The following is a 16,948-nucleotide window of genomic DNA, read 5'->3' as shown; positions in this document are numbered from 1 at the left end:
TTTAAGATGAGCTCAAAAAAACTCTTAATAAGTTCAAGGCACATTTTTGTACTGTGTGCTGCACTTATGCTTACTCATCTTTGCTGAAATTCAGAGTAAGCATTTTTTGTGTGTGTTTTCTTTCTGGAACAGCCAGATTTTCCATAAGCCAAAGTGGCAAACAAAATACACGCAGGCCAAACCAAGCAAAAAAGCATAAGACTGCTCGCTGGAAGCATTTGCACACTGAAATTGGGCTGAAAAAACATCTCCTTGTTGTCACAGTTTGCATTATGTGTGAGCAGAGCAGCTCTAAGCAGTGGTGGTCAAGGGCTCTCAATAACACGTGGCAACACTTTTCTCCCACTTTTTGTAGGCATAGCTCTGCTAAGACAGGGGCATCTGATTCACTCCAAGGAAAACTGAAATAGGGTGAGTCAACCTGCTGTGCTGCTGTCTGCCAGCAGGCAAATATCAAAAAGTCAATTTTGCTATTTCCAAGCGAGAGACCAAAACCAAACTTCTCCTGTGAAGAAAACAGAAGCCAGAGACATCTGGAATGGGGACGGGATATGAAGAGAGGATGTCGAATTTGTTGGTTTTGCTGACGACAAGGAATGACAAAAAATGGGACTGGCATCAGATTCTGCTAGGGAGGACCACTTTCCCCACAAGGATCACTGTCTGCCTCCAAGCCTTCGGCTTGGCTTTCCAGGAGTTTCCCATAAAATTAGCAGTTGCTCTTCCACCACCCACTGAATTGTGGAAGGTGTGAAATTCATAGCTGCCACAGGATGCTGCAGCCTGCAAGAGCACCGGGCTACTCTTCCAAGTTAATGGAAGAAAGATCTATGAAGGCTTACTGAAGACACACGGGGGTCAACATCTCTGTCTTTAAAATCACAGGGCTGGGGGCTGGCAGCGGGTTATTCTGGAGTAATGGGACTGTATCCCTGCTGGCTCACTCTGCTCCTCAGCATCCCATCGGGGCTGGCTGCTGTCAGACAGGACTGTGCTGGCTTCTGTTCAGATTCAGCAGAGACTTACCGTGCCAGGATGAAGTGCCTAAATGTTACTTAAAAACGTAAAGCCGTTTGTGCTTGCCCTGATTTATTACAGAGGGCCGAGAGGCAGAATGGTGCAATTTGACATGCTCAAGTAATTAGAGCAGTGACGATGCAATATTGTCTGCTTAATTAAGAGAGACAACGAAATGCTTGTTTGAATGCTGCTACTTTCGCTGTGGGAGCCTCCAAAGGGCATGCTCAGCCCCCTCAGGGCCCTCGCCTAGCTGTTGATAGGATGTAACGAGGATCAGGGTGGCTAAAAGCCTTTCAGGAGCAGTCAGTGGCTAGCTTTCACTCGGGGCACGCCGGGCAGCATGACAAGAGCGCGAGGCACGGAGCAGTGACAACCTCCAACACGTTCACTGCTCTGTCCCTGCCTGAACCTGCGAGTGCAGGGTCTGAGGAAGGTGAGAGAGGAAAAGCTCTGGCACGGGCACCGTGAGCCTGTAGGTGCTGCTGACAGTAACCTCAGAGCTCTGATTTCTGTTATATGTGTGTATGCAATCAGAACATTTTGATTACAGTGACATATTACCATAGTACAGGTTTTAAAACTCTTTCTTTTTCTTTCTTTCTTTCTTTCTCTCTTTTTTTTTTTTTTTTTCTTTCTTTCTTTCTTTTTCTTTTATTTGAAAAGCCTAAAAATGGGTTAAGGACCTGATCCTAAGATTTCTTCACCTCTCTTGCACTCTTGTCATATGGCATGAGCACAGCTCCCAGTTGTTTCCTCAAGCTGTAAACTAAACTCCACAAAGCAAGGATTTCTGAGTTGATTACTGAGTTGCTAATTTTCTCAGTTGTCTGATTTTCTCAGGCACTGGGGCCATTTGGTCAGTAAGAGAAGCAGAAAGAGTAGGTAAAGAAGAGCAGAGTGTCACATACCACAGAAGGGTATCACTGCAGGCTTGGCAGGAGGGTGGAACAGAGGAAAATGAGCAAGCTGCAGCTACTTCAATTGCCTTTGGCTGAATTGGCTAGTTTATGTTAGAGCTGTATGTATTTCTTAATCTTCTGCATGGGACTTATATACATCTGTACAAATAATCTTATGAAAGACTCCTCCATCTCAAGGATTAAAGGATTAATCTTATTCTTTAGGGGCTGGAGGAGACTTTTTTTTTTTTTTTTTTTTGGATCACGCCTTGATTACCATGGGCTGGAGATGGGTTTACATTAAATACAAATGTTTTCATTGCGCTAGTTCATTTCATCTGATGTGGTATATTATGTCTGACAGATTCTGGTTTAAGGTGTTTCAGATGAAAATGCAAGGGAACCTAGGGAATGGTATTTGGAAATTTCTGCCTTTATTGAACCCTCTAAGCTGAAGGCCTGGGACTGGGACATCTGCGAGTCTGGAAACTTTATACTGTATGTTTATTTTCATTCTGATGGAGAAACTATCATCTCTAGCATTTCACATTTCTAATCCTTCCAAAGCCTGCAGTAATGGGCTGTGGTAAACTGCGTTGATGAGTTGCACAGGCTAGTTATGTTGTGGTTTATGCCACTTTTTAGAAGTGCTGCCTTAAGTGTCGTATCTTATTCCATTGTTTTTGACAGACTGTATTAAAGCAGGATGACTCAGATCACCACGGCTCATCTGTCTTTCCAGTAGAGAAGGTGCAAGCCTGGGTCTCTCCTCTCTGCTCACCTGCTTAGCCTGAGACTTCTCAATTTTCAGTCTTTTGTGGAGTAAAGGGTATAGGGGCTAGGCAGTGGTTCACCTCTACCAGGGCAGCCAGACCTCAGCAGCCTCACCGTGGGCTGTGTACCTACGGGTGGTGGTGCATCGCACCAGCAAGTATGGTGCCAATGTGGTTGCCCATGCTGTCTGTTCCCCTCATGCATGCCTCTGTGTGTTCTTGCACCGTTTCCCAAGTAAGTGGGGATTAGGCTTTGAGCAGTATGAATGCCTGACAAGGTACTGAAATGTCTCAGTGCTATAAACCTTCGTGCTTTGTCAGTAGTCATTCAGGAGGCTTTGGCCTTAAGACAAATCTTTACTTCTTTATTACATTTTATTTAGCCATAGATAAGAGGTGTGCTTGATCCTTGGCTGTAATGAATGCTTCAGTTTCTAATCAGTGTGCCCTGCAACCGTGCTACTTTGATCAAGGGCTGTTATTTTAGAACTGGAATTTTATAACCACTTGTACACTGTAAGCCAGATTTTATCTGCAGTGCTGTTACATTCAGTGACTGTGTGCCAGAAAAGTATTAAATTTACTACAACTACTCTGATAAAAGAAAAACTGGTCAGTTAACTAGAACCATTTGCTCTTTCACTAAGAACACCTTTAATAGCATCTAAGTTATTTTAAAGATCATACAGTTTAAAGAAACAACACACGCAGCTTTTTCCCTTTATCAGTCAATAGCCTGTAAACCTACTGATTTACTGGCACGCATGACAGATTAAACCAGCAATCACTTCCTTCAGGTTCTATGGTAAATAAAATCTGGCAGAAGGATGTGGGGAGCAGGCTTAGATCTGCACCTTCACTGAAAGAAAGGAAGAAGCAATTTGGCCCCTTCTCCATAGACGAAGTAGCCAACTGGCCAGTTACCACATTTTATGAGTCTGAAAAAGCAATGTGCTTCATCAGTTCTGCCTGTCTGAAAGGGTATGCTCTCTTTTCCTCTGAGACCATAAATTTTTTTTTAATGTTTATTCCAGACACCTTTCATCACATCCCATTTTGTCAGAAATTATTCTCCCTACCACAGAAAATGTACAGCTTCAGTTTTGCTCAGGATTGCACGTGATCAAGCCACAGGAGAATATATATATATATATATATATATATATTTATTTATTTATTTATTTATTTATATTTTTGGTGCAGGCATACCCACAAATTTTGCTGTTGTCTCTCAAGTAGGACAATATTTGCTTAGCAGTGTTTGGGGTAGTCCAGCTCATTACTGCGATTTAGTGTTGCATTCCAGCTTCCTGCCAGTCAGTCTGCCTTTTCTGTAGCATCCTTTTCTGGTCAGGAATTTCTACCTACTTTATAGCTGGTAGAGAGGGATTATGGTTACCTCCAAAGACAAAGCTAACAGGACATATCAGTGGTAGATAACAATCTTGCAAGACCACATGAACAGCTCCCATGGCAGTACTTTTCAATGTCTTAACACCGCTATTGTCATTTTTTCCTTATTAGCGCATACGGTAAACAGTCTGACTCAGGCTCCCACGTGCTTCTCTGCCTTATTTCATGCACGCTGATTTACAGTTGCCCTCACCTTGGCAGTGCATGGGAGCTGAGGAAGCAACACTTGATGGGATGAGCAGTTTACCTTAGCCCCGAGCACCTCACGTGGACAGTGAGTGGTATCCAGTACCCTCTCTGGGACTGGTGATCCTGGGAGGAAGAGCTTGAGATGTTGGGAAAGACAGGGCCAACTCCTGGAAAAAAATCTGACTCGAGCTGCAGCTGAATTACACAAGGGATCCAAACTGTGGGCTAAGCGCTCCAGTGCTAACCTATAATTTAAGATGTGGAGCTGCTGTTTAGGAATCTTAGTCAGCTAAATACAGGAAGGAGAAAGTAGGTACATTCCTGGGCTCAGCGCCTCTGTTGCCAGAGCTCGGCACTCACACACAGATTCTTATGCAAGTTTCTAGAAGCCCAATTGCTTATTTCCATTTGCCTGTTTTCTGGACAAACTGACAAAGAGGACTAGCTTAAGATGTCAGGAGCAGAGCACAGAAAACGTGTACTGAAGGCATTACAGGAAAGTGCAGGTTGAGTTTACAAAGCCAGAGGATATAAGCTGCACAAGGGTACATTCTTAGAATTGTTTAATCTTGTAAAGGAGAAGCTGTACCGTACACCTCTTTCTTGGAAAACGCAACCGCCAGCACATCTCTCTCTCTTGTACACAGGAAAATCTGGCTTTCCTCCCCCGGAAGTGTTGGCAGCCACCATCCGGGAAGCAAAACCCGGAGAAGGGATCTCTGCAAAAGCAGGTAGAGCTGAGGTCGGAGGCAGGGAGCACAGCAAGGGGCTGCTGTGCTGGCCTGGGGCTATGCTCCATAGCACACACTGCATTGCCTTAGGAAGTACAGGATGGCAAATGCACCCACAGTAGATGTGGTGAATGGTGATGCGCTCTGCCTCGGGTTGTGCTGCAAATGAGCATGGACAAGGGTTGCCTTTTTGTCTGGTGTGGTGTCCCGTCAGTGGTCCGAAGCCTGAGGCCTGACTGCCTGAACAGCAGCAACCTAGATTGCATAACTGCAGATTTAGCATTTCTAGAATTCCTGTGACACTGTTATTCTAGGATTTAGCCAAAGCTGTGTTCAGGAAAGCCTTATTATTGTAGCTGGCAGAGGCTGCTGGAGTTTTTCTTACCACTTGATTGCAGAATCCTCAGCTTGAGGATCGCTGCAAGTTTTCACTTAAGGCAAGCCTAAGCAAAAGGGCTGCCATGCCCCAGTTTTAAGCAGTTAGAGGATTAAAGCAAACCAAGAAAATGATGTGCACGCTGGGGTCCCATGCTCGCAGTGCCAGCGGGGTGTACTGGGACAGTTTCCTGTAGAGCTGGAGCACACGATGTCCAGCCATCCAGCCCTAGAAAGCACACATCTAACTGCAAGGGTGGATGCTAAACATCCTTCAAACAAGAAATGTGATCCCATGGACGTGTGAGGTACTAGGGGAGGATGAAGCACCAGCTTGTGCAATAGCAGAGGAGAAAGCAAAGATTGCCAGTAGTTCCTCCACTTCATTCCCTAGAGTTAAAGGGGAGAGGTTTCTGGCACCAGTTGGCAGAAACGTTTGTGAAGGCAGATGTAAAGCTTGGGGAATTCCACCACCTAGTTATCTGAACCAACAAAAGTTGGCTTTGATGAAGCTTAAAGAGGCATTTTCTGCACAGCGTTTTCAAGTTTTGACAAATGTGGCCTCCTGGGTCAACCAAAGACGCAGCCCAGATGTTCACTTCCCGCATGAGCTGTAAGAACATGCTCACGCTGTTCCTTGGGGAACCGCACGGCACCAGGGACACGTGGGAGTGCGCGGCCACGTTTAACGTATGGAGTCACTCAGGGACGTTTCAGAAAATGGAGCAGGTTTGCCTGGAAAATTGGGCTCTAAGTGTTCTTGCCAAAAAGTGTATCTTTCAGTCATGTTAATTCAGATGACTCACTTGTAGGGGTTCAGTTTTTCCACTCTCTTCAACAATGCTGGCGATTCCCTGTCTCCACTTCTGTAAAGCAGTCTGCAGAACTTTTATTTACATAGAAGGGCTTTCCCTATGGCTCTTGGGCAGGGTTAAAAATCCAGCATCTTTACAAAGCCAGAGAAAGAGAAAAAGTAATCTTTTTTTTGGTCAATATTTGGGCTGCATATTCTTGCATTGGTAACAGCTAGCTTTGTAGTTTTTGGAAGAGGGATGTATTGAAACAGCTCGTGCTCGTCACTGCCGTGTGCAGCTATGGAACGGAAAAGGTCTGCTTCCTGTTTGGTTACTTTTCAAACAAGAATCCTTAAGACTGTTTTTGGGTAGTGCTACCGTCCTTAAAAGCTTATCTGGATTAACCTTCTATTAGTTTTGCATCTGGACCGATTAAATGCAGTTCCACCTTCTGTCACAGCCAGACATCTAGCTCAGCGGGTGATGTTAGCATCTGATATCCACCGTCCCAGAGCCATACCAGCTCCCAGCCAAAGCTGTCATCTCCTAAATGTCGCCTTGCTCTGGGAACTTCTCCCCCCGGAGCGCTCCGGCAGTGTGTCGGTGCCGCCTCCAGGAGCCAAGTGAAGCTGTGCCAGGTTGGCTGCAAGAGCCAGCCCCTCCGCTTGGATTACACAGGCAGCGCTGCACCAGGGCCAGGCAATTATCTAGCTGTCAGCGCCTTCATCAGCCTGGGTCATCCGCCCTGCACAAGGGTCTTGGACGCATCTCTTGGTCCCGTAGTTTAAGGCATGTTCATGTTTGAGGGTGGGGGGCTAAGTCATTCTGACTTACCAGTGATGCCATCTGCTCATCAGGGCAAACTAAGAAACCTACCATTTTCTGCAACTACCAATTCTGTGGCCGTTTTGCTCCATAGGTTGATGAACTTTGTAGCTAGAAAGTCAGTCTTTCATTTGCTTTCTTCCTTGAGACTAGGTCTGTTCCCATCAGGCATTTCACATGTTGACCGTTTCAGTGAATGAAGCTTTTAATCTGCCACATATGATTAGACGCTAATCGTGTTCAGAGCTGGAAACACCACAGAAGCCACTGGCATGAAGCAGAGATTAGTCATACTATCAGTTTGTTTTCTTGTAAGCTACGGGATTCATAGAAACTAAGAACCACAGAGATTTCAGCAGAGAAGATAGAGAAAGGCAAACAGGCAATTCTGTGAATTCAGCACTTAGAGCCAATAAAATAGAGCTTTGTGCAAATAAAACTCATAAAAACACAGCTTACATTGTAAAGAAAGCTATGTGCAAGAATCTTTTCTCCAGCTTGACAGAGGGTGATAAGTCATTTTGTCAAATCCAACTTCACCAGTAAAAGGATAGATCTTGCGCAAAAGGTAGCTTTTGAGCTTGCCACATATCAGAAAAAAAATAGGCTGGCTTTTCTGATTAACAGGTCTTTTTTTTTTATTTATATATATATAATTAGATGACTTAATTTTTCTTTCTTAATGAGTTAGAGATGCGATCTTGCATTTATGCGAGCCAAAACTGTTCCATTGTATAACATGAGATTACAGGGAGTTAGCAGGAACTGAGGCGTCAAGAGGTGGTAGCAGGCAGGGGGAGGAGAGGTCACGGCTGAGAAAGCATTGAAGGCATGGGAGTGTAGAAAGATTGTTCCAGCTGCAGAGCAGGAAAGTTGTATGGCAGAATGGAAAAGGCTCTGATTATTTGCAAGATAAATGAACTCTGCTCTTCGTTGGTGGCAAATACGCCATTAAAGTATATATGACAGGGAAATAAAAAATGTGCTATGCAACTTTAAGATTTTTAGCAAAAGTCAGTGATGAAAGCAGGATTTGTTTGAAAACCGTTTGATTTTGTGCATTTTTCTACTCGGTACCCTTATTTATTTGTGATGAGAAGGACAGCCCGTGAAAGCAGGACCTTAAGCGTTCGTCCCTTGTGCTCTGGCATACTCGCCATCTGTGTAGCAAAAAGCAGGGATGGATTAAGGTGGTAACATAGCCCAGAGTCACTGTAGTTTCCTGAAGCCTCGCACGGACTCCTTCTCCTGTCACTTCTTACTTACGGGGCTTTTGATTGTGTTTCCAAACCATTGGCTGCTCTCCTGCCCGAGAGCCATGTTGTTCTGCTGGCGCCTGCTGCTGCCTCATCCCGGCATCTGGGGACCAAATACTAAGAAATGCTGCCTTCATCCGCTCTTGGCAACCAGGTCTTGCCAGTAACTGTGACTTAGTCGAGGAATAAGGAGCAAAATCTGAGAGATTAAGCAATGAGGGCATTGCTTAGTCGAGGAATAAGGAACAAAATCTGAGAGATTAAGCAATGAGGGCATTGCCGCCCATAACCGAAGGTGAGGTGTGCCACTTGCATGCTGCAAGCAGAATGGCTAGGGTAGGGTCTAGTTCTGCAAGTGTGAAACCAACTGAGGCATAACTTTGATCTGGCTACAGAAGCATAGTTTGGGGGTAAATATTGTTCAGCCTGAAGGCTAGGCTAATGGTTTATTCATAGGCAAGCAAGGAGCTGTCTTGGTGGATGTGGAGCAGCTCAGGCACGGCTTTCTCCCCGGGCTGCAGTAATGTGCCTCTTTCCTCCCACCTTTGCTTCTAGTGTGTGGGTCTCAGCTTGGGAGTGTGGCTTTAGGATGTCCTTGGAGACTCTGAGAGATGCCTTGGAAATCCCAGCCCTGAGAGGCAGTGTGTCTCTGCTGCTCGCTGGGGATAAGGTCGATTAATACCCACAGGGAAATGCTGCTGCTCAGAAAGCAAATGGCTTGATAAAGACAGTAGTGGTCACCAGCATGGACTGTAAAGGGGCACCATGCCCTCTGGAAATGCTGCTAGGGGAATATGGCCCCACAATTTATCTATCTATTTATTTATTTATTTACTAAGTTTTCTTCTGGGAGCTTATTTTACTGCTTAAGTTCAGGGCATGAATATGACAGTCTGTAGCCAAGTGTGTCAGCTGACTCCCCCGAGCTCTTTTCAAATTGGGTTCCTGATATCTTTTTTTTAAGGCTAAAAAAAGGCAAAATGTATCACTGGCCTACATCTGTGGTGATTTTGTGCAGGTTCATTACAGAGCTAACTTCACACTCCAGGTACTCTGGGTTCACGTACATATTTGCGTGCTACTGTTCATGTTAATAGGACTGTGGTTTTTTTTTTTTTTTTTTTTTTTTTTTTTATTGTTTAATAGTGTGCTGTGAGAAGTAAACTAAGGCTGTAAGGACATGTGCATGTTATGGCAATTCCTGCTTCTACCTCTATTACTTCTTTCAAGTAAAATCTTGTAGCAGAGTGGGAGGTTTGCCTTGGGATGAAGAAGAAAGCTTGGATTTGGAGAAGGAGAAAATAATAGAGAAGAGATCAGGAAGTGGAAGCCTTTAAGCTTCAACCCCAACTGTGAAGATCTTAGATATCGCTCCTGCCTGGGACTTTCAATACCCCATCCATTTCATGGATTTGGGTCAAGCCAGGTGACTCTACAAGTCACCTGCTATCATTGCTGTCTTCATCTGATCATGTTTCAGAAGCTGCTGATGGCCAGGAGGAAAACAAAGAGAATTAAATCATGTGTAATCTCCCTGTACTGCAGCTTAGAGATCCAGGTATCTCACCATGGGGACAAGTTAACTGATACCTCTTTTGGCTTTAAGGTTGCCTGTGGCCAGCCCCAGTGAAGGGCAGCCTGCAGCAGAGATGCAGCCCACACCATGAGGGCTGATTGAAATAATTTGTGTGCGCACCCTCGTGCAAGGAACATTTTTGGCATAAAAGCTCCTACGAGAGCACTAGGGGCTGCTGGGACTATACAGCAAAAATTTACTCTGTTCAGCTTCTAGCTAGGGTGTAGAAAGTAGCTCAGGGTACTAAAAAAGGCTTTTCACTTGGTCACTCAGATCGGATGCGGGAGCCCTGGATGAACTTTTCCTTTCCATGATTCAAACCAGCCATCCCTTTTTAAGCAAAAGCCAGGCTCACGCTCACGAGGGTGACTTTGTGGCAGTTAGGGGTTCAGGCACAGGTCTCTCCTGCCTGGCAAGAAATCACACAGAGCCCTCAAGCAGCCAGAGCCACCGGGCTGTGGGACGGGTGCTCCTCCCTCTCCAACGTGTGCATGGTTCTTCTTGCCCCCCTCAAGCTACCGCATACCCAACGATCACATTATTTCCCTGGGTGGTGTGATAAGAATCTGATCCCTGGAGGTGGTGGGGAGAACTGAATCTGGTTTCCCACCGCCCATGTGGGCTCCCTAACCAGCGGGCTATTCGGGGTAAGGCAACTGCTCCCTCCAACTGCTTTAATAATCCTTTGACTCCTCAGCTTGTACTGCCAGTGCCCAAAATGAAATGCTTTGCCATTTGTTTTGCCTGAAACTATTCCACAAAACTGCTTCCAATTTATGAATGGATTTGGCTACCTCAGAACCTCATTTTTAGCAGAGTCACAACTTGCCAAAAGCCCTCACCCAGTGCTATTCTTGAGCGCTTTGCCCAATCTTATGTTTCAGAAGCAGTGCCTGTGTACAGTGTGGTTGCTACAACCTTCCCTCCGAGCCCTCTCCTCCCTCAGTCAAAACAGGAAGGCAGGAGAGGATGTGCGGCCAAGGCCCCTTGACCTTCCAGGGAGACAGCCAGTATTTATGTGGAGGCACCGGGCTGGTGATCTTAGCCGCGTTGACAGGGATGAGTTATGAAGTGAAGCGGGCGTAAGGGCAGTTTTAACGAGGCGTAGGATTTCCAGGATTTAGGAGCGTTTTTAGCACCTTTCCCCTCTGAGCCTGCTCATATCCGCGCCTCATCCACTGCCCGCCAGGTGTGGGTACCACTCACTGGTGGCATGGGAACCAAGCCCCCCGATCCAGCTCTGCACTCACATGGGGTGATGCTACGGGCTCAACATGGGGGCTGTCCTCCTCCTCCACCCTCCCCTCTGGCCCCCCTGGGGCTGCCTTCTCCCACTTTTCCCCCTTTAAGGTGTTTAATACCCCCAAGAATAGGGTCAAAAGCTTGGAGGCCCTCGGGGAGGGAAAGCTGGATGCGCAGCCTTGGCAGAGCCAGTCCCGCACACTCAGGGCTTTGCCAGGAGGATCCATGCAGCCAGACAGAGGCAGAATTGGCCTCAAATTTTAAAGCCATCTGGAGGGCCTTGATAGTCCCAACACCCTGCTCCTGCTGTGGTTCTCTCCCAGATCCATGAAGGGAAGGGATATTGGGGAGAAGGGAAGAGAGAAAAAGAGAAGGAGACAGCAACTGGGATTTTCAGCGTTTTGCTTGAGTCTATCCTTGCTAGGATAGAGAGACGAATTTATGTCAGGCAAGATTTTACTTGTTTCCTTCCCTGTGCAAGGAGAGCACAAAATCAACTTCAGTGCGCTGGCATCTGCACCAAAAAGCAAACTAAGCTTTTTGGTAAGGCAGCTATTAGCATTCCTTGGAAATAAGAATAGGAAACACCACTTAGAGCAGCAAAAGTGTTTTCTAAGTGCTTTTCTAACTATCAGTCCAGATTTATCACTAATTCTATGACCCGATGAGGATTCTTTTCTTTCTGGTAGGAGATGAGCTGATAGCAAGTGGATTCTTTGCATTTTCCTGCTGTGCTAGGAGCATAAGACAAAAAGCAACCCCCAACTTTGTGCTATGGGTGGTTTTAGTCTTGAGTAATTAGTTCAACCTGTATCCAGCCAGAAGAGCAGCTCTCCTTTAAGTGAGGGGAAAAAGCTTTCAACAAAGTAACCTGATTGTCAAGCAGCCCTCTTCCCCAGCAGCCAGCTCTGCTCCAGCCGAGCGATGTGCTTCATTGAGTCAGTAAGCTCGTGCACAAGACCAAGCTTCAGCCAACAGATTCTATTTTTCTGTCTGATGTTTCACAACTGCAGGAGCATGACTTATCTTCCGAAGTAGTCTTTAGGAGAACAATTAAGTTATTTAAGCTGAGCTGCTGACACATTTCAATTCTGAACGCACTGCTGTGCAGCTTACCCAGACAAAGCCCGAAACATGAAAGCTGGCCTCCTGCCTCTGTTTCCTTGTAACCAGCCGTCGGAGGAACAGCTTTCCCTGCTCCGTGGCTAGCTAGATATGCCTGGTTTGCTTAACCAGTGGGTGCATTCCTGCACTTCAGGAAGAACGCTCCAGGCTCGTTACGAGCTACTGGGCTACAGTGCCAGATTGAGAAAACAGATTTGTTTTGGACAAGCTGCTCTGACATGGAGGTGCCAGGGTGAATAACCTTTGAGAGAAAAAAAAAAAAAAAAAAAAAAAAAGTCTGCCTCCAAGAGCAAGATGAATAATCTGACAAGTGAGCGGCTCTGCGTTTCATATCAAAGCGCGAAATGGCTACATGTCGCGGAGATCTGAGTCATGAGCAGAAAGAGCGTGCCTGGGACGGCTGGCACCGCGACTTCCACCAGCCGTCTGCCCCCACCGCTGGTGAACGGGTGGCTCAGATGCAGCTTCTGAAGCAATTCGGCCACAAAAGGCTACAGCTAACTGCTTTAAGGGAAACATGTCAGTGCTAGTTTATAGCCTTGCTCGCTAAGGTAAACCTTGAAACTGTCCCTTGTTGCCACAATCCCTTTCAACTCTCTAGGCAAGTGGAACAGGATGGAAACCTTGCCAGGCATCCCGGTGGAAGGTGCGCCAGGCACAAGTCAGCACTCAGCAGAGCAGCTTGTCCCAGCTCAGCCACACTTCACTGCCATGGCAAGACCTTAACAGAAGCCCCCCGTCCTCCCATTGGCAAAGCAGCCTTTTTGGGATGGACAAGCTCTAAGCTATGACCCATTTAACTGCCCTGCCCCATCACCAACCAGCAGCTGCAAACAATCCTGCAACAAATCCAGCAGTGCCCTGCTACCACGTTTCCCCAGCTGCCCTCCCTGGCATGTTCCCCAATTCAAACACACTGTCCTAATCCTAGCACAGGGCTGCAGCGCCTCCGGATCAACACGTAGTGTTTCACCTGGTCTCCTGAGAAAAGGAGACTTTTGCAAGGGACTTCTCAGTGCTTCGTGCTACCTCTTCTCAGCTCCTCCTCCTGCTCACAACTTTTTAACACATTTATCATGTGCAAGGGAGACAGCTCAGAGAATCAAACTCCTACAGACATGTGGGGGGAGTGTGAATGGGTGGCTGGGACACACACTCATCCCCACGGAGGGTGTCCTTACACAGGGGTCCCAATTGCTCTCAATTCGGGTTGCCATAGCAAAGCCCTGTCTGCATTGTCCTGTCCCCAGAAAACAAAGGAGGCACACGCAGAAAGCCAGTTCCCAGAGGCTGATTCGGCTGGAAACCACCAGCACCTAAAAATGATTGATGACTGCTGGACGAGCTCCACGGGGAGGGCTCGCCGTCGCTCTGACCCGCAGGCAGGCAAAGGAGGACATGGGATTTTGCAGGGCTGGGGCAGAAGGAGCGGGACTGCAGCTGTGGTGCTTCCAGGACATCGGACCTTCTGCAGAGTGAACTCTTAGCAGGGTTACTCTTAGCCGAGAAGGCTGCCCCTGGATGGGGAATCCCTTCGCCTCCCCGCTGGGCTGAGGCAGGTTCCTACCGCTCTGAGCAGCCAGCTTTAGCTAAATAATGCCACAGCTCACCCAGGCTGTAGGTGGGAAGCATGGTGAGGCTGGGTCACCCCTTTGTCAGCAACCCAAGGGCTGGGGGCACGGCAGGCAGAACTGCAAAGAGCGGCTCCAAGTTTGCTCAGAACTGTTTTGTCACCGAATTATGCAATGTTCGGCTGTGGTATGTTAAAGCTCCTGTTAGAGAGTTTAATTTTGTTTCGCCAACCCTTATTCAAGGAACATCACTAGCTAAAAATATCTCCAGAAAAACTCTAGTGATGTGGGGGACGGTGCCCAGCCTCTGAAATTGCAGATTCCCACTGATTCTCCCTGCGTGAACTGGCGCTGCTAAGCGAGGATACTGGCAGCTCTGGGGATTTCTCACACCCCTTCTGCATCACTCATCCACTGCCTGCAGCAGCATTTCTTGAGGGTCTTCTTTGACATTAATATGCCGCATTTAGCAGTTGTTAAATGGCTTTAATCAAGAATTTTCTTAGGAAAAAAAAAAAAAAGAAAAGGTATTTTTAAATACCTCGTGGTATGCAGAGTCATGCATGCAACATCGCATCTCAACTCTGATACTATTACACAAGAAGGGGGCTGGCGACAGTACCTCTTTCGCTTCCCTTCGGACAAACAAACACAAAAGAGCTGCTGAAAGATCAGTCTGCTTAGGAGAACGAAAGGTAGCTGCTAGGGAATTGCCTTCATGTTCCCAGGTGTGTGGAGGGAAGGAGCATCAGGTGTGCTTCCACGGCCTTGACGCAGCAGAAAAGTGCCACAGTTAGCTGGGATGCCTGCCCGGGACGCACAAAACCGAGGGATGCAGAGTATTTGAGAGTGGTTTGGCCGCTGGCAGTCAGCTGTGGGAGCCGCAGGAATCAGGATGCAGGAATTTGGGTCTTTGTTTCAGGAACATTCCTTGGAAAGTGGCGGGGGCCAGCTGCGAGACGGTCCGAAATCCCTCGTCTTATCAGCGCCGGGGGCATCGGGGCCAGCCCGGGGGAGCCGAAACGCGGCGCCCCAGCCTGGGAAAGGGGCTCGGGGACCCCCTACGAGGACCCGATGCTCTCCGGGGGCTGCCCCTCTCCTGCTGCCCGCGGCGCCCCCGGGGGTCCCCGGTCCCCAGCCCCTTCCCCGTGCGCCCCCAAGCGCGGAGCTCGGCGGCGGTGCGGGAGGTGAGGCGCGCGGTGCAAGGATTTTGAGATCAGCAGGATTTTGGGATATTTCTCCCCTTCTTCCCACCTTTCCACCTCTGCGCGCTGCCGGTGCTCTTAACAGAAGTCGGCTTTTTTTTTTTTTTTTTTTTTTTTTTTCTTTAAAGTTTGCGCGGAAAGAAGCAAAAGGCAAGCCGGGCGCGGGAGGGAGGAGAGGAAAGGAGCAGGAGGGCAGCTCCCCACCTGCCCCGGGACCCGAACTTACTTTCTGGGGGTCGGCGTAGGTGCCCAGCCCCAGCAGCGGGATGCTGTTCCCGTCGCTCAGCGGGACGCGGTGGCTCTCGGCCGTCAGGTTCATCGTGCCGCCAGGTAGGGCTGCCTGCACGGCCGGGCGGCGCCGCTCCGCAGCCAGCCCCCTGCGCCCCGACCCACCTCCGGGGGCCGAGCTCCGAAGTGGCCGCTGCCGCCGGCCGGGAGAAGCCTTTTTGGGGGGCTGAGCCACCACGTGTGCCCGTCGCAGCCCCGCACCGCGCCCCGCTCCGCACCGCCCCGCGCCCCGCCCCGGCTCCGCGGACACCGGCGGCCCCCGCGCACCGCCCCGGCACGGCACGGCTCGGCTCGGCTCGGCTTGGCTTGGCTTGGCACGGCTCGGCAAGGCACGGTTCAGCCCCGCCGGGTCGCGCCGGGCAGCGGCTGCTCCGTGGGAAACTCGGGGCGCGCCTTAGAGCGCGGAGCCGCCCGCGCCCAAGGGGGTCGGGGGCTCCCCGAGGCTTCCCTGGCTTTGGGATCGCGGGTTTGGGGAGTTTTCTCGCGGAGGGGTGAGGCTGGTTTTGAAAGGAGTGGGGCTCGCTTGGTGTCTGCCCCGGGTGGGGGCTCCCCTCCTGCCCGCAGGTTGGTGACTGGTGTTTTAGGGGCAGGGAGGAATGAAGAAAATCTCAGCCGGCAGGGTGGTGAATTGTTCCCCTGCCTCAGTGTGAGTCCCGAATTACAGTTCCTCGCAGTCTAATTCTGCACCACGGTGGAAAAAAAATGTATGTGTTTCCTATTGCTGCTCTCCCTGAAAGGGACAACGCTCCCTGTGAAATCCAACCCACAGCTCTTGCTGTCCTTTCTGACTCCCAATCCACCCGGGGCTCAGCTTTTGCTCCACGCTGCAAAGATGTTCCCTGTCCTGAGCCAGCTACTTTGTGTCCTGCAGCTGTGCTGTGCCGAGCTTTCCCCATCCTGTTTTGAAACGTATGGCTTTCCATATCTTCCTAGTTCCACCTGAAGATAAGCCCTCAGAGAAGATTATACCTTGGACATAACAATATCCTTCACCTGGAAGGTTATTTTCACTCTTGTAATACCACACCTAGCTTTCTGTGCGTGTTCAGCAGGTCTGCAATTCAACGAGGGGTTCATGGATCCATCACATAAGCTATCTTCGCAGGGTCCTTGAAATCAATAGGTAGGTGCTAGTTTGCATTTGGGGAAAAGGTAATGACTGTTAACACTGGAGATCTGCCTGAAGAACACCATGCTAACTAAGAGAGCTTTTTAGATCAGTGTTACAGGTTGGACACCTTCAAGAGTCTCCAGTGGAGATGGAAAAAATGCTGCTTTTGCTGGTAGGAGCCTACCAAGCAGCTTGTGACTAAGTGCAAACCCACTAGATAGCATGTGCAGTGCTGTAGGACAAGGAGAGCACAACGTGGTGTAAAGTGCTCCTTGGGGAGTGAACTGAGCACGGCCAAGGCTTTTCTGACCACCTGTACAACGTACTGCAAAGATCTAGCTGTACGGTGGCCAAGTTATCATCTTGGGGAGCAAAACTGGGACAAACTACAGCCTGCCTGTGGGCACTGTAGGCAGCTCGGACCTGCTGAACCCCATCCCACGTTATCATAAGCTGCGGGTACCTGGGAGTGCAGGGGTTCCCACGGGATAGGGAGGAAGGGAACCCAGTGACCTCCTCCATGCCTTCCCAGCAAAACTGGCTGCAATTTGCTTG

General features: G+C 48.6%; 1 protein-coding gene across 1 annotated transcript in view; it reads right to left on the bottom strand.

Moving 5' to 3' along the window:
- The window catches only part of AKR1D1 (aldo-keto reductase family 1 member D1), a 33,992-nt gene extending 18,546 nt beyond the window's left edge, over positions 1–15,446 (bottom strand). The window contains exon 1 of the mRNA XM_032195184.1: positions 15,221–15,446. Within this exon, the coding sequence (XP_032051075.1) occupies positions 15,221–15,313 (93 nt within the window). The 5' untranslated portion in view covers positions 15,314–15,446. The remainder of the gene's footprint in view (positions 1–15,220) is intronic.
- Positions 15,447–16,948: the final 1,502 nt, after the last annotated feature.

This window comes from Aythya fuligula, chromosome 1, assembly GCF_009819795.1.
Source record: "Aythya fuligula isolate bAytFul2 chromosome 1, bAytFul2.pri, whole genome shotgun sequence".
Classification (NCBI taxonomy): domain Eukaryota; kingdom Metazoa; phylum Chordata; class Aves; order Anseriformes; family Anatidae; genus Aythya; species Aythya fuligula.
The sequence above is the reverse complement of the archived record's forward strand: the minus strand, read 5'-3'. Positions and strand labels throughout refer to the sequence as shown.